Source organism: Triturus cristatus, chromosome 1_2 (genome assembly GCF_964204655.1).
Source record: "Triturus cristatus chromosome 1_2, aTriCri1.1, whole genome shotgun sequence".
NCBI classification, from domain to species: Eukaryota; Metazoa; Chordata; class Amphibia; order Caudata; family Salamandridae; genus Triturus; species Triturus cristatus.
Window position 1 is genome coordinate 321,240,133 of NC_140580.1, and position 25,616 is coordinate 321,265,748.

The window sequence follows — 25,616 nt, forward strand, 5'->3', positions numbered from 1 at the left end:
AATTTGTAATATACCAGAACAAACTTAGCCTCACGGGTTAATTAGCAGATGGTACACAGAAAATGTAAAAAAGCAGGGACTCATACCATTCCTAGACATTAAGTAATTGGTGGCTATAACACAGAAAAATGGAACACAAATTCTACTACAAGCCTAAGTCTAAACAATTAGCATTAGCAGACCATATTTTATTTACAACACCGGTACAAGTTATTTACGTTGATAAGTGTATTTCTGATTTGCTACACAAGTTAGCGTTCCTCGAGATCCAATCACCTTATGAAAGACTCAAATTCTTACCCCATTCCGTCGTCTGGATAAGGCTCATAATCTTCCACCCTCATGTTGTACTTTTTAGCTGCTGCAGCTTTTTCTTCTGGGGTCTTTGGGTAGGGACCAGGGAGCATATTCTTGGATATTCCAGAAGCTGGTAAATTGAACGGAACCAAACATGAGAGTAATTTATTAAAGTCAAAAACTTGAGTCAGTGCATTCATGCTTTTGGCAAAGTGTACAATACACTTGCAGTGAAAGACTGATCTACATTATATAGTTAAAAGTGGCTGCTATTTACTTTAAGGTTTGCCTCAAACTTAAACTTCAAAATGACCAGAAATATGGACTAGGGTAGATTGTTAACTTAATAAACAGGAGGACGTGATTATTATAGGGAAGTTGCATCGCAAGTTTAAAATACTGATGGCTGTTACTAAACCGATCCACTGCATTTCACTTTCTTTGACATAAAACAGGAAAGTGGACTCAAACTTTAGCACCAGAGATTTTCGGGTTACATATAGAATTTTGGAGCAACAGCATGAAAGCACAGTGGTATTTTATTACTGGAATCCAGAGAGATTTGAAATGATCGTGATATTAATATCGTTTTTGGATTTGAGTGATGAGGTGCTATTCACCATGCCACATCTGCATTATTCAGGGATACCTCAGGTCATCAACTCTGCAAACTTCCAATGTATTGTGCCAACTTGTGGCAATAACCCTACCTGTAAATTAGGGTGCCCCATGACACTTTACTTCATTTCAATTTACGCAACTTGAGCTGTTTTCACCAATACCAACACCAGCTTTATGCATCACCAAAATAGAAGCCTCATATCCTGGACAGTAAGGAAATTAATGAATGGAGAACTTGGCTGACAACACACAAAAAGAACTAGGTACAGTGAGGCATATGTCAGTTTGAGAGCTTCCAGAATGATCTAGAACACGTTCCCAAAAGATGAAAAAAAGTCACCCCACAGACAATGAGCAAATTCTGTGGATCAAAATATTAACAGCGATAAAATTCCTTCCATTTAATAAAAGTGGAGAAAACGGGTACGGATAATAGTATGTTCTTTTAATTCTATGCAGGATCTTCGATGCCAGGGATGGACTAGACGTTGTTAGGACTCTTAACAGAAAAAAACTAAATGCCCTTCTCATATTTAACTGAAGTCAGTTATATTTAGCCTGTTAAAAGGTTACATAGTAGCTTTTACTTCAACATACTGTGAAGGGGTTGGGCAAAAAGTGAGCCAACATTAGGTTTCTATGACATCCCCATATTTAATTTGTCTACATAAAAAGAGTATGCCCATTTGCTGGAAGCCCGTAGATTAACCACCTATAAATGCAATAACAATGGTTCATTGAGAGTGCAAATAACAGATCAGAAATAATAAGTCTGTTAACGCTTCTTTAAAAGTGCAGCCTCCCTTTGTCATACTAAACAATGTATCCTACTCCATTAATGAGGATATTTTACACTGGACTGAGGCACAAACCCTTGAAATGATTACTGCCCAGGTCGCAACGTAAATTTATAAAATGTTAAATATATTTCAAAGGTCAGGCGGAGTTGATAGTTGAAGCTGTACACTGTATAAAACGTGCAAGTAATAATGGAAAACATGGTTACCTAATATGCACTATCAACTCTTAATATTTGATGAAAACTAAGGTATATTTGGCTAAATGTTACCTCTACAGACGAGTCAGCAATGACTGTCACTTGCACCTTTTGATTTCGAAACGATAAAAATATTTAGCATTTCTTTGGTACTAGCAACGTCAGTCTCCGAACTGCATGCAACTATACTGCTTTTAAGTGCTGATAATGTTCGCTATCTGAGCCATCTCCACGGTATAACAACCGGGGGCAAACTTCTCATCCAACGTGTTTTTCATGGTCTCATTTTTAAATTCTTTTTTTAATCTAGACCATACATTTTTTTAAATCCAACAGTAATCCATATGGTCGAACATGACTGAAAAACACATATATATGATGCATTTTGTGCACAAGGCACTTAGTCAGGGGCAAGGTAAACTGGTGCCTACAGAGAAGCAACAAATAGAAACATAACAGCATGCTGGACTTAACAATAAGAAATGAAATGCACAATGATTTCAAATATATTGGGGTATTGTCATTAGTCTGTGCAACCTGGTCAAGCAGGAAACTCTACACATCTGCAATTTTAAACCTGGGCTCTGGAAAACCCTGAGTGCCAGTAACGCCTAATAAGAGGGGACTGACTGCTTATAAAATTAAACAATAATAGCAAATAATGTATGTTCTTTTATGGTCTACAAACCAGAACAGAGAATATATAATGAATATTAGAAAATGTAATATATTACCCAGTGGTGATTGCCACTAGGTAGTTCCAGTTAGCTCAGTGTTGCCATGGGAAAAGCGTTTTGTGTTGCTGATTACTTTGGCACAGTTTGACAAATCTCGACGAAACGTTAGAAAAAGGTGCTACTTTTTGACTCGTTTGTGCATGGAAAGTTTGGGGGTGATCAGTCAAGTAGGGGCGGAGGATAATGGGGGGTTCCAAAACTTAAAATTCCAATGCATCTTCAAAAGAATTTTTTAGCTAGGGCTACAGCGAAAACTGCAGAACAGAATTACACCACAAGTAGCAGGAAAGTATATCTTGGTCCAAAGATTGTGCTCGATGTAAATCTGTTCAGAAGTTTTTTGAGAAATTAAGGTTAAAAAAATATACAGGTATCTGGATGGTTGGGATCGAAGGTCTCTCGCGAGAGTCCCTCGCTCCCAATTTTAAAACACAGATTAGTTTGACTAGCAAAGGGACCTCCCCCCCCCACCCCTCCCCCGGCCATCTCACTCCTGCAGGAGTCAGACTCCCACTGTAGCAAGTGTTCTGATTGGCTGCCAGCAACATGACAAATATGTTGCCGGCAGCCATTACAGGACTCGTGGACCTAGTCCCCTGTCCGGAAGTAAATTAAACAAGCATTTGCAATGCAATAGGTCTCGCATTTATGCAGTTTGAGCTATTGGCATTGTAAATGACAAGGCCTTTTATTTTTGTTTTGGAAACAAAAACAAATACAGGGCATTGTCATTTACAATGCCAATAGCTCAAACTGCATAAATGCGAGACCTATTGCATTGAAAAGGCTTGTTAACATTCCCAGCCACCAGCATGGCCCCTGATCTGACTCATCCTGTCGGATGACTTCCGGTAGTTAAATGCTCGTGATTCATTTATGATTGGTTCCCGTTCTCGAACACTGCCAGCCCCTCGAAACAAGCTCGCTTCAGCATTTCAGATAATTGTAAAATATGTTTGATTGCTACAAGCCCAAGAACAGCCAAGTGCAATCTAAGCTCATTACACAGTAAAGTAAACCAAAATATGAAAAGGCATCACATGAGTAATGTGTCCTTCCTTGCGGCGCCGCCAGTAGATCGACGCGCGTGACTGCACTCCACCGAGAAGAGAGGCTGCCTGCGCTGGCACCAGCCTATGCAGAACAGGAAACTCTCTGAGGAGTCGGGCAGTCACAGGCCTGAGTGCACCTGGAAGTCCTCAGGGTCTGTGTCCTTTTGAGCTAGAGCGAGACGATGTTAAGGCGCGAGACGATGTTAAGGCGCGTGCCTTTCCCACAGATGAATAGAATGAGCCAGCATCTGCTCCTTGCATGCGCATCTCCTACCATGTTTACAAACAGCCAAGAACATGCAGGCCCTTTCACAGGAAGTTCCCATGTGACAAGGTGGGGGAGGTATTGAAAGGGCGCTTGATAAAGTCCTCTGCCTCCGTTCAGCAGGCGAGACGAAAACAGAGTGCGTGCATATGTTTTGTCCTTAAGAACGAAACCACAGTGCTTGCATATGTTTTGAGCCATACGCGTGCAAATCTTGTTTCACCCGTACGCGCACATTCGTGTATTGAGCTAAGCTGTTAAGACAGACGCACGCGTGCACATGTCCTGTCTTTAAAGCGTGCACATGTCCTGTCCCACTTTGCCCACCAAACCGACAATAGGTTTCGCCAAGGCGAGCAGCGCATGTGCTGCGTCGCTAGATGAGACCTAAAAAATAAATATAAGGTGACAGAGTATGGATACCCTGCCCCATAGGCCTCATAGGGGCTGGTGTGGGGGGAGATGCACAGCAATCTCCCCTGGGCCAAATATATTTGTTTAAAACAGCAATTTTTGCTGCAATCCCGCGGTTCTCCTGCTGGATCTCTTCCCAAAATTGATAGCTGGGGTTGAGTTGTTTACTCAAGGGGAGGGGGTGCGTGGCCCACTTCCCGAGCAATTATAGGCCCCGGGGCTGCGCTTCATAAGGGGAGGGGGAAGAGCGCCCCCACTTTCCAGGCCATTTTTGATATCAGGGACCCTATCCTCTGGGCCCCACAGTTCCTTTTAAAGGAAGGAGGGCGTGCAGCCCCCCCTCCACAGGCCGCTTTCGGCCCCAGGCACCACATCCCATGGGGGCTCACTGTATTTTTTAAAATGGAGGGGGTTCCCTCCAGAGATTCTAAAGGTCCCAGAGACCCCATCCCCCAGGGCGCTAAACTCCTTAAAAAGCGTGGCCACGCACCCGATCCATTAATGGCCTCTGGGACAATTCCCCGGGGCCAGCTCACTTGCCGTGTCCTGGGGAGCCCACCCACTGGAAACAGTGGTTTCCTTGCCTGCACTGACGTGGGCAGAGAAACCTGCGTTTGCTCCTGCCAGCAGAGCGGAGTTCATTTTAGACTGCATGCCACATATGAGGTTTTGAATATTTAAGGTAACACTTCTTGGCCCCGCATTGGTTCATTGTCATAACCTGCGAGTCAAACATTCTGCACTCCGTTACTAGGGGTATAGGCAAGGTTTTGAAATATATGAACAATACCATCAAATAGCGTTAACAACGGGAACTTTCAACATAAATCACAACAATAAAATACAACACTGCAAACTAGCACACCACAAAGCACAACTCAATCAACACAAGAAAAGGCAACAATGATTACAATAAAAATGAAGACTGCAACAGAGCATCACAAAATACAACACATTACAAAATGACCACACAGAATAAAAACACAAAAAAATGGCTCGGCATAGGAGCACCATACAACAAGAAATAACATCCATCACCCATGCTCCAAATGACTAGAATAAAGTGAACAATTATCAACTTGATGGTGGTATGTGCAAATCTACATTGTGGTACTTCATACATCAAGTATGGACTGCACTATCTAGCTACATGTGTAGGTCTATTCAATCTTTGGAAGGTCACATGCTCATACAGCTAGTGGCCTCTCTTACAGGCCATACACGTACACAATATATAGTATGTTAGCTTTTTTAACAGCATTTTCTTACCTCTTGGTGAGGTGCTAAATCGATTTAGGTTATTTGAGTAAATAGCTACTTCATTTGATGTGTATGGTCATAATAAAATGGTGGTGTGAAATGTGTGTTTTGGTGTTGCGCGGTAGGGTCGAAGATGTGCTCCAGGCTTAACGCAGCTGCATACAGATGAACTGTATGCTTGAAACATCATGCAAATGGAATGAGATTAATAATTTTGCGAGCTGCATTTACAATCCAAAGTAATGTGTCTGTGAAATACTGGCGTCATGAAATTGGGTATAGCCAGCTCTTTAAAACTTTTGTAAATTCTAGGGGATTATTGATCTTCAAAGTGTCCCTCGGATTTGTGTAATTGTTTAGGATGGAATAATCTTTAGTGTAGCACTTTTACATCTCAACAACACTGCTCAGAAGTGAATGGCACGATTTGCCCATCTGTGCCCCAAGGTTCTGCATGCTTTTAACTAGAAGTTGGAGGTCTATGATGTCAAAAAGTAACAAATAAATGCTCAATTTTCTTTGACTCAAAAGGGTTCTTAAACTCATCTCAGATGGAAATAGAAGGGATATCCGGTATTCCTTCTGGGATAGGACTTTGTTTTGTTTAAGTCAGTGATAGATTTGAGAGAATCCAGACTTTATAGGTTTCATTTAAAAACAGTCCACTGCATATTAATCTACAATTTGCTGAATCGAACTGCTTAGGTCCTGGCTTCTTTAATATGGTAAGTTTATCAAGTCACGTGTGGTGAATTTAGGATAGCTGTAGCCAGGATGGCAGCTCAGATTTTTAGAAGTATGCTTTCATATATGATAGGAGAGTGAGGGCTTATGAAAGATCCTGCTATGTTTTGTAGCTTTGATTGGATCATTGGTTTCTTCTATCATTAACAGGCTCATGGAGAACATTGTTGGGAGGATTGTGAGCATCAGGATTTAGCGATGTCTGTAGCTGAGGGGTGCTGCTGCCTGATTTTGAGAATTAGTGGGTTTCAAGACTATCCTCTTTTTGATGAAATGATGTGCCAACGAGCAGTAGAACTCCAGAATGTGTTCTACACTAGTTGGAAGAGCAGGCTGGGTTATGAAATTCAGGGATTTTTGGTAGTCCATGTAGCTTCTTACCTGCAATGAGAAGAGTGGAATAAACTGACTTTCTTGACTGATGTTCTGTATATTCTGGCCAGGTTTTATCATTCTGGTTGTGATTTTCCTCCTATGCCTTTCAAGATTTCTTCATTTTATGTCCATGCTGAACCATCCTATTTTCCGGCAATGTGGTTGTTTTGATGGGAAGTACAGCATCAACAGCCTTTGTCAGCCACATGGGGACTTTTGTATGGACATCGCAGGATCCAGAGGCTTGTAGCAATGAGTTTTGCTCGGAGTGTGTTTAGGGTTAGTGTCTTCCAGGGCCTACAAGCTGTACATGTAGTTTGTCCTACTAGAAATGAAGTTTTCCTGGGGAAGTTAAAGCTAATGAAATTTTGATGGCTACAGGTAGTGGGGTTGTTTCCAGTAAATGGCGGTGGGGTGGAGAAGCTGGGGTGAAAACTGAAGCAGTAAGCTCCCAATTTGACTAATTCAACATTCTCTAGATCAGCCTTCTCAGACCCTCCTAGATCAACCTGAAAAGATCCAGAATGCACAGGCCGTCAATGGCTGAGAATGCAGAGGCTGTCAATGGCCGAGAACAAGAAACTATGTCTTGCTTGCATGTAGAGCATTACTTTGTCTACATGTGACAAGTGGCATCACATTTTAGATCATGAACATTGCTTTTAAGTGCTTTTAACACTTAGCTACTTATCAACTAAGATTAAGTACTACATCCCTCGTGACTTGCACTACAAAATAGCACTTACTGAGTGGTACTATAATTCAATCTGACCATGCAGGAAGAACGATCATTTGAAAGCAGGCTCCTTTGATACACAACTCAAAGTCACTGGATGTCAGCCTCCTGAAATCATAAATAACCTTCAGGAAGAAGTTTAAGGCTTGTTATTCAATACCGTATTATATATCAGCACCAACATATTCCTGTGGATGGTGGGTGCTTCGTTAAATTTTGTCTGCAAGTCATCCTTACCATTTTTTTTTTCCTTTGCCAATGTAAAACTAAATATCGTTAATTCATTTCCTTGCTTAGTACTCTCAGAGATGTGCTTTGCATACTACTTTTCGGAGAGTCTGGAGTCTCCTTACATTGGGAAGTCATTTCAATAAGAAGCTGGACCAACCTTTGCCACAAACATGACCATTATGCTCAATTAGGTCACTTACAGTGGCCAATGTGTGTTTTACGTTGATCATAAGTAAGCCCCTCGTTGGGCTACAATGCATTTGAAGGGGCAGTTTGAACCACTCCTATTAATAGCCACTACATTCCAAAGACTCAAATATGAAACTCAAAAGCCTTAAAAAGAAAAAGTTGCTTGCATGGAGCCTGCCCTATAGAGTTTTCCTTAAGTTGCAACCACAAAAGCACATCAATCCTAAACTTTTAACAAGTGCTTGAACAACAGCGGTGACATCAAACCATACATTTTTAAAAGCTTGTCAATGCGATTTTAAACCGAAATCATAAACAGTGACACACAATGGACCAAAAACGCAGACCTGTCCTTCACAAAAAAACTTTTTTAGAAAGTCATTAGCAAACGGTGCACTGTTCTACTCACAAACTTGCCACACATATAACAGACAGTTAACCAAATGGCAACAGTAACACTTTCTGCTAATTCTGGCTTCTTAGCCAAAAACCAGTTTGCATTCTGAGCCTGGTAGATTAATGTTCCCCTTAAAATGTCTCGCACGGTAAAACTTGGCATGAAAAAAGCTACTGGAAACAAATTCAAATCTTGCTTAAGGTCTCGCGTGAAACGGTGCTGGAAAGGAACTTTTTTTATGGTAAAACCTAATCCTGAAAAGATGGGTGTTGCGTCTATAAGGATGGCTGAATGCAAGGTTGAGTTGGATGACAGAGAAATAGTGGTTCTAGCTGACTGATTCACCACGTACTATGGAGGGGGATAAGATCTGGGAAATGAAAGTTGGATATGAACTAATCACCATGTTTGCCCCAGATATAAACCCAGTGAGTTATGGGGGTTCCAGGATTGATGTTCTGGGTTATGTTATCAAGAGAATCACATTTGAGGGGAAGGAGACAGTTGGGAAGGTGTATGTAGAAAAGAGAGGGGACAATTTGCTAGGTTGGCGTCATCAACGTGACATAGAAATCCTTGTATCACCAGAGCAGGAGCATGGTGATGTATTGGAACGATTTCTCAGTGACAATTAGGGTCTCTTTAGGAATTTTGTACATGAAATCATTTTGAAACAGAATGCTGTTCCCTGTGTTCATAAAGTAAGGAAGTTCCCCAATCTCATGGTTGAGCCATTGAAGGAATAACTAAATAACCTTGTTAAACATGGCGTGATAAAGGAAACTGACTCCTCAGAATGGATTGCTCCAATTGTTTTTACCCCAAAAGATGGGGGTAAACAAATCAAGATGTGTGTAGATCTTAGAGACTCAAATAAGCACATTTGGGTTGATCGATCTCTCACCAATATCGCTGAGGCCTTGACAATGTTGCGAAGTGCTAAAGTATTTAGTGTGTTGGACCTCTCGTCTGTGTACCATCAGGTCAATCTACAGGATGATTCTAGGTACTTGACGTCATTCCTAACACAGTTGGAAAATACAGTTTTATTAGGATGCCGTTTGGGTCGGCATCTGCAGCGGTATGCTTCCAAAGGATCATGAAAAAGGTGCTAGGAAATAAGCCCAGCATACTTTTCTTTCATAGGGTATCCACATCTATGGTGAAGATTGGGAAGCTAATGACACTACTTTGATAAAAGTATTAGAGAGGTTAGAAAAGGCAGGGTTAACGCTGAAAAAGGAGAAGTGTAAGTTCCGTGTTGGAGCGGTCTCATACTTTGGACACGTGATCTCAGCTGAAGGAAATCAAGCCTAAATTGGAGTTGGTGTATTCAACTGTCAAGGCAACAGCTCAAGGGGATAAAGATCAAGGAAGATCTTTCCTGGGAATGGCAGAGTACTACTCCAAGTTTATACCAAACTTTTCTGCAATTGTGCAACCCATCAGAGCCCTTCTGAAAAAATGTGTGAGGTTTGAGTGGTCTGCGGAGTGTGGTGAGGCTTTTGGGGCCATTAAATTTGCAATGGGAAGATGCCCACCCTCTGGCATTTTGATGTTAAGAAACAATATTGATCACTGATGCTAGGACTTAAAGGCCTAGGGTCTGTTCTCTCACAGATTGATGGTGGGGAAGAAAAGATAGTGGCTTTTGCATCACAGTCACTCAGGGATGCTGAAAGGGAGGCTTTGGCATCTACCTGAGCAATTTGACATTTTAAATTCTATTTTTGGGGAATGCCATTTGTGATCAGGACTGATCATAGGCCTTTAGTCCATGTATTTTCCACCAAAAAAGATGATTACTTTACACCTAGGATTAAGAAGCGGATTGCAGGTTTAAGTGATTTTAATTTACGTGTGGAGTACACCACTGGTTCTAGAAATAAGATGGCCGATTGTCTCGTCTACTACCGGACAGGGACTCTGAGCTGAAAAGGTCTGTGCGAATCCGCTGGATTTGTGAGAATGCATTACAAGAAGAAGAGTGGTGAGAAGGGAAGATGAGAAGACCAATGAGCTCAAAAAGTGTATAGGTAAAGGTTGGCCTGAATACAGAATTATTTCTGAATCCATGAAGGGATTTTGGAATGTGAGGGATTAATTTAGTTAGAATGGTAATTTATTTCCAACTTCCAGGTTGACTCCACCTAGGGACATCCGAGACAAAATATTGAATTTGGAGCATGTAGGCCATTTAGGAAGAAGCCTCACCAAGGCCAGAGTGAGAGAATTATACTGATGGTCAAGGATTACGCCGCATGTGCTAGGAGCGAAAAGCGCAACACAGAGTAAAACTCACCTGTGAAGATTCCCTAAGAGCCATGGAGGAAATTGGGTTTGGACTTTGCTGGTCCTTTTGCCACCTAATGAAAGGTATGTAATATTGTTAGTGGATTACATGTCCAAGTGTGTGGTTATGAAAATGTGTTGGGATCACTGGATACTAAAGGTGGCGATTACGTTTTTAAAAGACCAATTTGTTTGGGAAGGCGTTTCCCAGGAAATTATCAGAGGCATAAGAGTCCAATTAGTTTCAAGAGAGATGCAAGAATTCTTGAAGAGTATGTCCATAACTCATTTAAAAACAGCTTTATATACTCCACAGGAACATGGTTTGGCTGAATTATTAAATCATGCAGTGAAGTTGTGTGTTCAAAAGGTGATAGAGACTAGATGACCTTTGATGTCCTGGATGAGGTATGGTGGGCTCATCGCAACTCCTCGAGTTTAGTAACAGACAAGCCGCCTTTTTTCTGGATGAGGGGTAGAGTTTGCAACACCATATTGTACCCAGTATGGGCGAGTGGATAAATGCAAGGATCAGAATGGGTGGAAGAAAAAACGAGCGGGATGAACTTAATAGGAGAGTTAAATGGCTGAGGAGTAGTTACCAGATCAAATACAAGAATAGATATGATCAAAAGAACTGCACCAAATTAGGTAATTGAATGGTGGGCAAGATGGCGTTTATGACAAGACCAGGTTTTGTAAGGAAGTGTGAATCCAATTACATGGGTCCTTACAAAAATGTATCTGTATTGGGAAATGTTGTCAAATTCGATAATGATGTTGTGTCCAGCACGTCCAGGTGGCCGAAATGGGGAGAAGCACTTAGTGGAGTGTTAATGGGGGATATCAACTCAGGGACAACTATTTCCTCCTACTGCATTTTCTAAACATTCTGGTGATGGTGGTTTGAATGCAGCTGTGTCATCCTTCTGTGGGCTGCCTGTCATCATGGAAAGTGCAAAGTTCCATGATGACAGAGATGAAGACTGTTGAAGGGTGTCTGCGTCCTTCTCTTGTCTCCCGTGTTTGAGCTTGTAACAGTAAGCACAATCATTTAAAATATATATACCAATGTGAACGTTAACTCTGCTGGCTTTGCTCCACTTAGCATCCTTCTTACTGAGTGTAAGGGTATAGATGTACTTCAATACATAACCATACTGACATACTGTTTGTAAGAGGCAGAATTTGCGTAAGTGATCAGACAGCTCCAAAATTCATGCAGTATGAGATTCCAGTCAACCATGAATACCTCGATGCATTTGAATTTAAACAAGTCAATAGGTACGAAGTGGATCCCTCCCAAACATGGCATATTTAGACAACCAACTCCCTTTTATTTAACGCCTTGCTGGCACAATTCCGCATTTGTATTGGTAAAATGAAACCAGAACTCATAGATTGCCAAAGTTAAATGGGCTAACGCACAAGAACAGGCTGCAGCAGCTCATTTTAGATGGATACAGAGCTTTAGAAACATTATTCCTTCGCTTTAGGGAATCATATATAATGGTAAGTTGGGGCCAGGAGATATAACACTTGTTGTATACCATCTACACCACCAAAACCTGGCGAAGAAATGGGTTCGACTAGCTTTTGTTAAAATCACATCGCTGAAGGTGACCCCTTTATTCACCTGTCAGACTATCTATGGGGACTTCCAAATTCCGCATCCACCTACGATCACTCACCAGCACGAGCCCCGCTTGGTCTCAATACTCCAATAGCCCCTCTTGTCCTCAGTCCCGCAGCCACGGCCTGGAGACTCATACTTCGTAACCACCTAGTAACGTGGGCCGCCATCATGCCCTCAACACACAGAGAGCGCATGCGTTACATTACGTCCGCCAAAGAAACTGCGCATGCGCTGACTAATTTTCATCACACCGGATGCGCAGGCGTAACTCTTTTAAAGTCTACGAGGGTTTGTTTGACAGATAGGCTTCTGCGCATGGTCGGCGAAGGGCAGTGCTTTCCGCCACAAAGGGGCGTGGTTATGCATAAATGGAAAACCTAGTACTTTTGTGGCTTGAGAGCTAAGGTGTTATCTGACAAGTTCAGGGCTCCTTTTTAATGCCCTATTTCATACACCACATGCAAATCCCTGTTTGGCAGAACATCCGCTCTCTGTGACCAGAATTTTTCTGTTAAAGAGGGTCCATATGGGAGAACAATTGAGACACCCGTCGTTGAGCACGTATCAGCACAAATCATTTTTTATTTTACATTTTTGGACATTGTATTGTAATTGCATTTATATAGCGCTTACTACCCCTGACGAGAGGTCTAAGCGCTTTTTCGGCGAGTAGCACGCTACTCCAGAACTCATAGAGGATTCGTTTTTTTTGTGCAGATTTATATAGCGCGAACTCGACCCGAAGTTATTGGAGCGCTTTTTAGGTCTCGCCTGAGCCAGCGCTTATAGCGCTGCTCTGGCGAGAGTTTTAGTAAGCGCGTTTTGGAATTGCTTACCTAGTGGCTTTTTTCAGGCCTCCAGCTTGCGTTCGCGATGTCGTGCACGCGCACAGCTGTTATCCTGGTTTCTAGCATTCCTTTCCTGCATGGCCGGCTTTCCTCCCCCTCTCTCACCCGCTCCTCCCCCTCCCTTACTGCACAGAAGAGTTTCGTGAGATGCTAAGTTTCCCTCTTACTTCTCTTCCTCAGGCAAGTAAGCACAAGCATTTGCAATGCAATAGGTCTCGCAGTTACGAGAGTTACAGCTATTGGCATTGTAAATAACAATGCCTTGTATTTATTTTTTTAAAACAAAAATAAAAGGCATTATTATTTGCAATGTCAATAGCTCAAACAAGCGTAAATGCGAGACCTATTGCATTGCATATGCTTGTTGTTCAAAAGCCGTCCCTCCAGAGTCTGCATGGTAGTGGTATAGCCAGCAACCATTAATTCGATGTGCTGGTGATCGAAGTGCATGCCCCAAAGTATGTGTCAGTGTGTGTCTGTTTAAGATTAGGGCTTGCCTTTTACGTGACATGGTGAGACCAGTGCTACTTCGGGTGTACAGTGGAGTGCATGCAGTCATGAAATCTTAGCTGGACCTTCAGAAATGTAAGAGTGGCACCTTCCTCCATATGTACAGGGTGGTGTAGATGTCACTGGATCTCAGAGAGGCCACTCATTGTGAGTTGTGCAGGCATGTGTTGCAGCGAGTGCAGTGCTGTCATCCTATGGCTATGAGAACAGTGCCTCACGTGTGGTGTGCACGGCAGCCAGGCGGCACAGAACAGTGGTAAAAAACATCTATTGGAAACGTGCTGCTTGAAAAAATGAAAGGCAAAGGAGACACGCTGTGTTACGTTGTTATTATATCTCCTTTGAAAGCACCATGGGGGAATACTTGTGAAATCACGTATGGCTCATGTTAGAGGGCAAAAGTATAATGTGCTCATATGCACTGTCGGGATTAGCAACATGCTTTGAACAGCAAACAAGACTAATTGCGGGCCGCATTTGAGCTGCAGCAAATAAACGTGACAGGGCTCGCATATTGAAAACGCCCTAAATAAGCAATTTGGGTCATAGTGATACTACTAACAGTCTCCAGTTCTGCAGGCCGGGACTACATGTCCCATAGTGCCTTAGTGGTGTTGTGAAAATATTGGAGGAGAACGCCTGCGCAGCCACTGACGTTCGTGCTTTTCCTGATAAACACGGGCGCTGCGCTTGAAACCAAGGGTGGGCTGGGTAGAGGAGGGGAGAGCAGCGAAGCAGAAGCGCGCGAGGGCAGGGGGGGACAAGGAGTGGGGAAAGCATGGAGTACAGTGAGACCTCACAGAGGCAGCATACATTGCCAAAATCATATTTTTTTTAAAGCGTTTTTTTGGTGTCAGAAGTTAACTTTAAAGTAGTCGCTCAATTACAGATCTGCAAGTGGCCCCAAGACAAGCAGTGGAAAGAAAAAAAACAAGACAAGCAGGAAGTGGGATAAGGGAGGGGGTGGCAAATGGCGTGTACATTTCGCGGCCTCTTTGATGTTTGCAGTGGCCGCGCGGCTCACTGAGAACATCAAAGCGCCCGCGAAATGTACACGCAGGCTGCCAAATGGTGCGCGCGCCCGGCGCACATGCACTGTGTGAAAGTGATCGCGATCACGATCACATCAAAGCAAAGTGAAAGCAAACGGTGTGCAGGCTGCCAAATGGTGCACGCGCCCGGCGCACATGCACTGTATTTGGAGGCCTGAAAGCACTTGTTTGCACTTCCAGATCCCCCATTTACAAAAGCTCTCGCGAGGGCAGCGCTAAAGCGCTGTCTCAGGCGAGACCTAAAAAAGTGCTGTACAATCACTTTACATGGTACCTTAGTACCTTTATTTAGTTACTATTTTTCTTTTTAGGTCTCGCCTGACCCAGCGCATGCGCTGGTCTGGCGAGACTTATTGAGAGGGCTCCAAAAAGTGCTACCAGGCCAGCCTAAAGCTACAGTGCATGTGCGCGGGCGCGCACGCTGCGCTTTACCGCTTTGATGTTTGATAGTTATCACTTTCACTTTCGCGGCCTTACAGCTGCTTTGCATAGCCAATAGGTCTTGCTTTTGGGACCTTATAAGTATTTAGTTATGCAACTGTTGCATAGCTAAACACTTATAAGGTCCCAAAGGCGAGACCTATTGGCTATGCCAATGCTTGTATTTACAGACTCTAATCGTAATTCTTTTAAAATAAATGACGCTTGTTATATCAGCACTTGGCAGAAATGATTATTTCAGCAGCTCAGTTAGATTTTTTTTTTTAAAACGCTGCAGCCTGTAAACGCAATGAAGCTGTAGGACTGAAACCTTGTGCTGGTTTTGCTTCTCTGACAGGAAGTTGGGCCTCCTCGAGTTGCATCAGCAGCCAGTACTGGGCCAGGCCTGAGTCACGCGCCGGCTCTAATCTCTCCTCAGACGCAGCCATGCGTCAAGCGTGTTACGGCATAGACCACCTGGGGACGGTTTACAGGGGCTTTTGAAATTCTGCCAGAATGTCTTTTACATGCCACGCTTTCCACACTGTATACTAAACACTTTGAAAGAAGTTTCCACCACGTGCTTTACTCGCAGTAAAGCCTTAATTTAGGGGTTCATTAGGAGAACAGCGGAAATGGCATTTCCAGTTTACTTTGGTTCTGGCCACAGAAGACGGGGGTAAGAATAGCGCTGGAACATTTTATTTCCAAGTACTTTCTCAGTACACGTACACGTTTCAACAGGGAAAACAAGCATTAGCATAGCCAATAGGTCTCGCCTTTGGGAACTTATAAGTGTTTAGCCATGCAACAGTTAATGTTGTTGCAGTAAGTATATTGTGCTGCATAACTAAATACTTATAATGTCCCAAAGGTGAGACCTATTGGCTATGCCAATGGTTGTTACATGAGCACCGGTTACGTTACACATTCAGGCACGGGGAGATTTAGTGATTTGCCCAGAATCACAGGATGTGGACGCGACCCCGAGGCTTGAACCGTGGTTTCCAGTCCAAAGTTGTCAGTCTAGCTGAGGGACCACATCCTCTCCCCAACAATTTACATTACGCGTGCTGCATCACCAACTCGGTGTAAATTGTTGTATTTATTTATTTATTTACTTAACTCCATTCTGCCGTAAGCCGGAGTTTATTACTCCCCACCCTGCCCCTCCTCCGCCCGCCCCGCCCCACCACCCCGCAGTACACCCTCGGCGAGCCACCACTGTATATAGCGCTTGCTACCCCTGATGGGGTTTTGAAGCTCTTTTTTTGGCGAGTAGCGCTACTCCGTAACCCATAAGGATTAGTGTTGAATTAGTATGGTGAAAATGAAAGTAATTTGAGTGGTGGATATGTTAGTCAGTTATTTGGATTGAGATGGGTTGGGGAGGGGTAGAAAAGAGAAAAAGGTTTGCATTTTTATAGCGCTTGTAACCCTGATGGAGTGTTGAAATGCTTTATTGGCGAGTAGCACGCTACTCTTTAACCCATAAAGGATTTGTGATGAATTAGTATAGTGGAATATGGCATTTGAGAAGTGAACATGTTAGTCTGTTATTTTAATTAAAAGGATAATGGAGGGATAGAAGAGTGAAGGATTTGGATTTTCTTTTTTAGGTCATAGCAGTAGGAGGAGGCTTTTGGATGAGTAAAAAGGGGTTTTGGAGGGGAAGAGTCAGAGGGAAGAGTTTAGAAAGGTTTTTTTGGGGAAATCGATATAGTAATAGAAGTGTCAGATGATGGAAGGAGGGGTAGAGTAGGAGAAAGTCTAGAAAGGGTTATGTTGGGGATCATTGTAGTGGTATGGGATTTGTTATAAATGAGAGAGTGGATGTAGAGGATATATTGATAGATGTATAGGGGGAGAGATAGGGTAGTGCATTGGAAAGAGTAGTAGAAAGAAGTTTGAGATTGGTCAGAAAGTTGGGCTAGAAGATATATTGAGAGAAGTATAAGCTTAGAAATAGGGTAGTGCATTGGAAATGCTAGATTTGAAGAAAGTGATAAATACATAGATCCATAAGTACATTGAAAGCATATAGATGCATAAAGGAGGTAAGTATATGTAGATTAAAGATATTGATAGAGGTACAGGATGAGAAATAGGGTAGTGCATTGGATATGATTTTTCAGGAGAAAAGTGACAGACACACAGATACAAGTACATGGAAGGTACATAGATGCATAATGGAACCAAGTACATGTAGACCAAAGCTGATTTTTTTTAACAACATAATTATTCCACATGTTTATACAAAGCAATGCACAAAGATAGTTACATATATATATAGTGAAAATAAATGCTTATGTACAGTGGGATATGCTGTAAATTTCTGTTTGCGTATGGTGCTTATGTGGGGAAGAGCCAATTCTTGAGTAGTTTTCTGAAGATAAGGTGGTTGTCGGTAGATCTTATGTTGGGGGGTAAAGAGTTCCATAGTTTGGCTGCTTGAACAGAGAAGGATGTGCCACCCATGTTTTTTTTTTGTATCTTGGGATTTTGAGGTGAGATGCCCCTTTAGAGCGGAAGTTCCTTTGTTGAATGTGTTTGGTGATTTTATTCCTGATGAAGAGCTGTCTCATTCTGTGAAATGAGTCCACATATTTGGAGAGGTGTTCAATAAGACTCCCAATACCAGAGATAATGGGTCTCCCAGGAGGTTTCTCCCTGGACTTATGTACTTTGGGTCAAATGTATATAAAGGGAAATCTGGGATGCTGTACATTGAGATATCTGAATTCCTTTTCATCAATAAGCCCTGTTTCATTCCAAGAGTACAATTTGGTGGATAACAGATTGGTGGCCTCTACCAAGGGATTCCTAGTCAATCTCTTGTAACTACCTATGAAGTCCATGCACGTTCGGACTAATGATCAAGTACGTGTGGTGATTGGTCCATTAAGCGCGGACCGGAGAGGGAACCACGAAGGTCTTTAAGAAGAATTAATAACAGGGAAGCCAATTGGGTGTTTAACTGTAAGGAGAAAAATGATTTGATTGCGGAGCATAAATAAGTTGCCGCTTCAATTTGGTTCGGATTTCTTGTTTTTAATAATAATAATGCACTCTTTATTGATAGGTTTAAAATAAAAAAAAATGTACAATTTGAAACATGACTAAATTGAATGATAAAAATGACAGTGATAAATGTTAAAAACTGTGGATTTAAAATTACTTAAAATTAGGGGGACCATTATGGGCTAATAATGTTCTGATGAAGGACATTGCTCTGGATTTCTTGTAGTCGCTGATTTAATTGTTGAGTCTATTAACTCAGCCGCCATGCTGTGATAAGGAGGATTTGGGTGTAATTGTGGATTTCAATAGTTTTGACACTTTATGGACGAATTTCGTAAGCCCAATGTTTAGCTTGGTGTTGTCAGGGTTAAGAGCGGCCATTATTGCTTGGCGACAAGATCCAACTCCCAACGTAATACATTGGCCTCGCAGCAGTGACCGTCTGGCTGTGAGCAGTGCAGGGCATGCACAGACGATGTGTTCCATTGTTTCCGAATGATAACCACACAACCTGCATTCAGTGCTACTACCTGGCCGGCGCCATTCGGGAAGGTTCTTCAGAAAGGGCCAGTCACCCATCTTCATGGCTAAAAACGTAAGTTTCCAATAAAGTGCATATGTGCTTGATAGGTAGAGCGGCTGAACACCGACTTTAAAATTAGCAATTACAGCCCAAGCGTGTCTCCTCTTTGACAGGATTGCCCTGTCCTAGTGAAAGGACCACAATCTAACGTTTTTTTTTAATGGGGGTCTTTAACACCGGGTGAGAGGGGTTTGTTTCCCAGAAGTCTTTTACACCTAGTAGCTGTAAACTGCGATCCAGGAGTTGCCGATGCTTATGGCTGGTTTGATTTTTCTGTATTTCCTGCCATAGTCGGGCCTCCAAGGAACCCTCCCGGGCACGGCGCAGTCTGTGACATAGTTTAATAAATGTGCCTGCCTCCACGCCATGATGATCTTGAAGTCCCAGTTCGAGTCTCACTTGGGCTGGCGAGGCAGATCTTGACAACCGAAAAGCTCTGTTAAAATGTGTTGTTGTTAACTTGTTTATTAATGTACTGGTTGTGCCCTTTGTGATCTCGTGTCCATACGTCAGGGAGTTGATTACTTTAGCATTCATTACTTTCAGAATGGGGGTTAGGCTGGGACCTAGTAGTTGTTTTGCTAATTTTGCAGCGGCCACTTCTAACAACAGGGCTTTAGTTTTCAATGCTTCTTTATGCTTGATAAAAGTACCTCTTGTGTCAAGAAAGATGCCCAAGTATTTATAACTGGGGGTTTATTCTAGCTTTGTTTTGGTGAAGTACCACCTTTCTATTGACCTTTTTTGCTTCCCAAAAGATATAGTTTTGTTTTTTGACAGGTTAAGCTCTAGATGGTTTCTTGTCGTGTAAGGTAGCAGTTCATCCAGTAGCCTCTGGAGACCCACTTTTGTGTGGCTCAACAACACCAAGTCATCGGCGTAAAGCAAATTGGTGATGGGGGTCCCGTCTAGTTGAGGAGGGTGGCAGTTTACATTGTCGAGTACTGGAGAAAGGTCAGATATAAACAAATTAAAAAGGAGTGGGGCCAATACACAACCTTGTTTGACGCCTGTTTCAGTTCAGATCTTCCTGGAAACTTGGGAGCCTTCACCCAGCTTGATTCTTATCCATGTTTCCGTTTGGAGTTGGATTATTGCTTGAAGAAGAGGCTGGGGTATGCCCCACGATTTTAGTTTCTGCCATAACAGACCCATGGGCACACGGTCGAAGACCGCTTTGAAGTCTATAAAGCAACAGTGCAGCTGGATTTGTTGGACTGTCGCTTTCTCCATCAGGACTGTTAGCGTTAACATATTGGTTGTAGTACTGGTGTTAGCCACAAAGCCCGTTTGATTAAAAGGAAGGCGCGCAGTTGTTTCGGCCCAGGCATGTAGCTCCTCCAATAGAATATTTGCATAGTACTTAGACTCCACGTCGAGAAGTGCAACCATTCGGTCATTTTTTGGCTCGTTTCTCTTCCCACTTTTGTAGATTGGGTGAATGATTGCACCTCGCCAGGACTCTGTGACCATGTTGTTTAGACTGCAATAGAGAAACAAGGGGGTCAGGTATTCTGACCATAGGCTGACATCGGATTTGAACATGGCTTGATGGAGGCCATTCAGGCCTGGAGCTCCTTCGGCCCTGGCTTTCGTTATGAGGTGCGAGATCTTGTTTTTTTAAGGCATCAGGAGTCACCGTGGGCTCTAGTAAGGTATCATTCCTTTTCGTTGATTCCTTGTGTGTCGGATCTTCAGATGGAATTTTTACAGGGCGAGCTCGCCTCGGACACTCCAGTCCCGGGGGGGATCATAGGGTTAACGGGGCTGGAGGAATTGGTGCAAGCTTCGTTTATATTGGTGTCCCCAAAGTGAAGAGATAAAAGCTTACTCCAAACGGCTTCACTAATATTTGCACTGCCGTACCCACTTGTACTTTGTTTGCTCCTATTTACAAGAGACCAGAATTGCTTAGGATTTTTACTTTCATAGATGAGCTTCAGCCAGAATTGATCCGAGGCCGCAAGTTTTTCCTTTTGTGTAGAAATTCTAAAAGCTGCTTGGGCTTGCATATAGTTATTGAAGTTGATTTTATTGCTGCGGTTCTTTCTTGATAGACGGAGTGCTCGGTTCCTCTCAGTTCTTAATTTCCTTGTGGCTTTTGAGATTTAGAATTGAGAGATTTGGTTTCTTGGGCCCCTCCTGATTGGCAATTCGTTGAGGAGGAGGTTTGTAAGAGAGGTCAAACCACTAACGACATGAGTATTTAGCTCTAGGGTTTGATGTAATAGGGCTCTGCTTTTTTCCATCAGGGAAGGGGCCGTGGAGTCTGACCACTTTATCCTCTTTAGATCCTCTGTGTGGCTGCCTGAGTGAGTATGGGCAAGTTCTTGATGGTGCGGAGTGCTGGTGGATAATGTTATTATTTGTGCCCGGTGGTCACTCTCTTTTTGTGGTGCGATTTGATAACTCTTGATCCAGGGCAGCATTTCTCTACTCCCTAGAGTGAAGTCCAGAAACGAGAAGGTTCTGCCATCAGACTGGGTCCATGCGGGCAGGATGACGGTGGGGAGGTGCCCATTCAATAAAGTAAATCCTAAGCTGCTGAACTGCATTGCCACATATTCGCCCAGTGTCGAAGATTTGTGTCCAACAGGAATTGACTGGGATGCAAAGTGTGGAGGAACTCTTGGGGGGTCCGGTACTGTGTCATCGGCATGATTGCAGTAGAGATTGGTATTGAAGTCACCTGAAATGATACTTGGTGTGCTGCCATACTTGCCAATTAAGTCACAGATGGAGTTGATCAAGCTGTCCATTTTTGCTTTTTTCTTGGTGGTGCAGGGGGAGATGTAGATGTGGAGAAGCTGAGGATCCATAAGTGAACTTCCCAGAATTATTCTGCAGAGCCAATCCTCCTCAAAGTTAATCTGTTTAATGCAATTGGATAATTTTGTTGATACGTAGATCGAGAGACCGCCACTTGGTCTACCGAACTTGGACTGCCTGGTAGCGGGTGTCATAAACTCCAGGAAGCCCACTGTCGGGAGGTACCTCCTGTCCCTCGGCGCCCGACCCCGGACTTACCAGTGTCACCTCCCTCTTATGCCCCACAGTCCCCGGAGGCCCGAACAGGGTCATCGCTGATGTCATCGGATGAGAAAGTGGAGCGCTGGCCCTTTCCGGAATGGGCTTCCCCGGCAGACGAAGGACACGCCCCCTGTGACGACGTCGCATGGGATTGGGTGAGCTACGGGAGAAAGGGCGCAGATGCGGAAGCAGGAGGAACGCCGGTGACGCGAGGAGAAGCGACGGACCAGGAGGAAGGCGAGCGGACTGCGGAGAGCGAGAGACAGCGGGCCACGGAAGGCGGAGAAGAGTCGGAGAAGGAGCCAGGAGGCGGGAACCACGCAGCGCCCTGCCAGGGACCCGGAGGTTCCTGGCTGCAACAGGTACGAAGTCGTATCCTGGGCCCAGGGAGGCGGGTCTTGGCTAAAGCGGGGGACACCTCATGGTAGTCAGTGGACGGTTCATCTACGGCTACCGTCCTGTGGTATAGCTTTTGGTGTTGGCCGTTCTTTCACTCGCACGCTAGTTCCTTACTGCGGTGTCCCACACAAACCCTACCCCAGACTGTTAATTCGTCCCTTGAGACTGAGAGGACTCTCTTTCTTTTTGTTTATCCTATGTGCGGAGCCTACATTCCTACCGGTGAAGTAACCAGGCAACGTGGGGGACCCTAGAAGACAGACGACCCAGGCAAAAAAGCCCGAAGGCCGAAATCCTGTCAAATCCCTCTCTTGTGGGACTGTACAAATCCAGAAGCGATTATCAGGACCTATAATTAAACCAACCACCCGATCCACATTAGTCTCGCGTCCTTATTTACGCTGCCCGGGGAGGGTGACCCCCACACCCAGTATTGGGATACTTTCTCCTGCCCATGTTTCCTGTAAAAGAAGGATGGCGTATTCTTTTAAAAAGTCCAGGATGGCGGCAGATTGTTTTTCCTGCCCAAATCCGTTAATTTTCCAGGAACATATTGTTAGACCGTAATTAATGGTGGTTCCATTGGTCCGGTTTCTGGATAGAACCCCCGGCAGCCATAACCAATCTGCTCCGTCGAAGTTTCGCTGGTCGGTTGCGGGCTCTGGGATTACTGTTGGTGAACTGCCTCTTGCGGACCTCAGTACTGAATAGGGGGCTAAGGAGGAGCTGGAAGTATGGGCCTGATTGTTTTCCAGTATTGAGGGGTAACGAGGAGCACTTGGTATTATTGTTGTTATACCCCAGGATTTAAATTGGTCAGTTTTCGTCAGGACCAAATCCCGGGTTACCGGGGTTACCAGTGTTACTTGCGTAGCTTCACCCGTCTTAGATCCGGTAGATGGAATGAATTCGATAGCGATTATGTCTCTCGATTGTAGGTGGCTTAGGTCTGGTAATGATTTGAAAAGTTTTAGTATATTCCCTCGATTGAGGATGTCATGAGGGCCTCTGGAGGTAAATTCTGGAATGAGCAGCAGTTTGGTGTTTTGGCAGCTGCTTGGGGGCTCCCAGGGCTCGTTAGACAATACTTGCTGTGTTCGCTTTGATTTTTCTTCGATGGGCTTTTTTGGTGATGTGGATATAGTGAATGATGGAAGGGGCAATTCCCTATGATGGGTGATTGGGGATGGTGAAAGATGACTTTTATTTGTGGCCACCTGTCAGGTTCCTCCGTTCCGATATCCTCAGGGTTGTGTTGATGCTCTAAAGGGGCCCACCTCTGGACGACCCCAAGTCCGGCTTACAATACAACACGGACTGTTGGGGTAATCGAGCGGGGGAAGGAAAGGGTAGGGACCGCGGGGAGGGAGATCTGAAAAAGATACAAACGCAATATGAGCTCGGTGTCTGAATATACTAGTGCACTAATAGTTTAAATGGAAACCAACATTATACACAATATCCCCCTCATCTCACCTGAAAAGCAAAGAAGGTGTAGCCTAACGCATAGAAGAGAGCAAGGGGCAGTGGCAAGGTCACTTCAGGCAACTAGTGTTTAAAACAAAAGAAACAGAAGAACATACGGATTTGATAGTCACTTCAGTGATCGTGATACATCGGACAATGCTGGACTCAGTCTCTCTTAGTACACCTACCAACTTGTACTTGAAGCGAGGCTTATATGCCTAGCCGGTGTGGCAACACCCCCTCTCTGGAAGCTCTCTCCTATAATATGCATAGAACACAAGAAAAACAACAGTGAAGACTGGCTGCTGGACCATGAAGCAATCTACGCCTTGCCTCTGCCAGAGTATGAGTCTGCCAAAATTAGTCATACATCGCCAGTACCACATGTAAAGCAATCCACGTAAAATTGCAGTAATTCTCTACTGCTCAGTGATGATATTTGCAGGAAATAGCAGTTGCCAAAAATTGTGTTGTCAACATAATCTCTGTCAACACACGGAATGCCAAGACTGGGAATTACCAAGTATGAAATGCTCCCCCGCACGAGATCACCAAAATGGACCTCATCCAATGGAGGAGTTATGAGGCTCTTCTGTGGGGGCTCCGTACAAAACGCTCTTCTGCACGAGACCTCCCAATCAGGTCTCCACCAACAGAGGAGCTAGGTTGCTTTGAGGGTTTGAAACAAGAATGCCCCTCTGCATGAGACCGTCCGAACCGGGTCCCTGCCAACAGAGGAGCGAAGGGAGGTACCAGCTAAGTTTGCCTACCTCGGTGAATGGCGATGCCTCCGCACTCTTACCGCACAGAACCTTTGAGGTCGAAGGAATCCTGTTGCCAGTATCTCCGGGAAGAATTATCGGCTCCGAAGAAGTCGTCCTTCGCCCTTTTACTTCCGTAACGGGCGTTACGCTGGTCACGTGAGGCGTGCCTCGCAAAGCCTGCCGGGACGTGTAGTTTCGGCAAGGCTGTGTTCAGAGCCGCTTTACGTATGGAAATGGCAGTCAGTGTACTGCCGGTCACGTGATCCTGACACCACCAATTTGTGTGACAGGTTGCTGAATTCATGAGATTCTTACGACCAGGTTCTGTGGTTATACTCTGTGTACGTCATTTGTTGTCCTCGACGGTAAGAAGACGAGAGAAACTGACTTCTTGAGCTGACATCTGGAGAGTTGCAGGACTCTGTTGCCCTGCTTCCAATGCTAGGTGCTTAGTGGGCGGTTGTATAGGGCCGGGGTTTGCTTGTATTGATGGTTGCAGGGGGTGTCCCATAGCTTGAGGTAGCCCTAACTGCTGACTGATCTGGTGTGGAGGTTCTGTCTGAGGGGGCAACTGATTTGATGTTAATTGCGGGCTCGTCTGTTCTCCTTTCAAGCATAAATAAGTTGCCACTTCAATTTGGTTCGGATTTCTTGTTTTTCATTGGCTGTTGAGGTGCTTAAATTCATCACTGAAGAAGGAAGTCCTCACCACGGCTAGACAGACGGCATTTCGCACACAAATGGAGAGTATGCCAGGTGAGCTATACTAATGGGGGGTACAATTGTGGATTGTTTGGATTGACAGTTTCATGAAAGGATTGTTGTTTGAAACTTGGGGATTTTTTGAAGGTTGATGTCCTTGGTGATTTTCATATTCTGAGATTGGGTCTTCTAATTGGTTGGAAGTTCATCAGAATATTACTCATTTTACCAGCTAGTGTGGAGAAAATATATTTTGAATAATTGACATATAAGACTTTTATGAAGTGAGTTTGAGCATGCTATTGGCAGGATTATGAACCTCACATAAATGCCAAAGCGTATTATGGCTGATTTTTCAATTTGGATAAGTTCATCATGTTAGCTTATTACATTTGTCATAACAAATGTTGCTTCTGGATTAGAGGCTTTTTTGCATTGACAGGATTTGATCTGTTTTGTTTTCTGTATGGATATAAGGCAATTATCCTTATAAGTTCATGACCTAACAGACGCTACGGGGACCACCAGCGTATGCACTTAACAAAGTATAGTGGAAGATTGCTTCTACTATCTGTAA

The 25,616-nt window shown here is 43.8% G+C and overlaps 1 protein-coding gene across 1 annotated transcript in view; it reads right to left on the bottom strand.

The window, feature by feature from the left end:
- Nucleotides 1–12,490, bottom strand: part of NDUFB8 (NADH:ubiquinone oxidoreductase subunit B8) — a 59,296-nt gene extending 46,806 nt beyond the window's left edge. Inside the window, exons 1-2 of the mRNA XM_085603889.1 lie at nt 12,299–12,490; nt 301–427 (exon numbers count right to left, since the gene is read on the bottom strand). Of these exons, the coding sequence (XP_085460015.1) occupies nt 301–427; nt 12,299–12,437 (266 nt within the window). The 5' untranslated portion in view covers nt 12,438–12,490. The remainder of the gene's footprint in view (nt 1–300; nt 428–12,298) is intronic.
- Between the last annotated feature and the right edge of the window lie 13,126 nt (nt 12,491–25,616).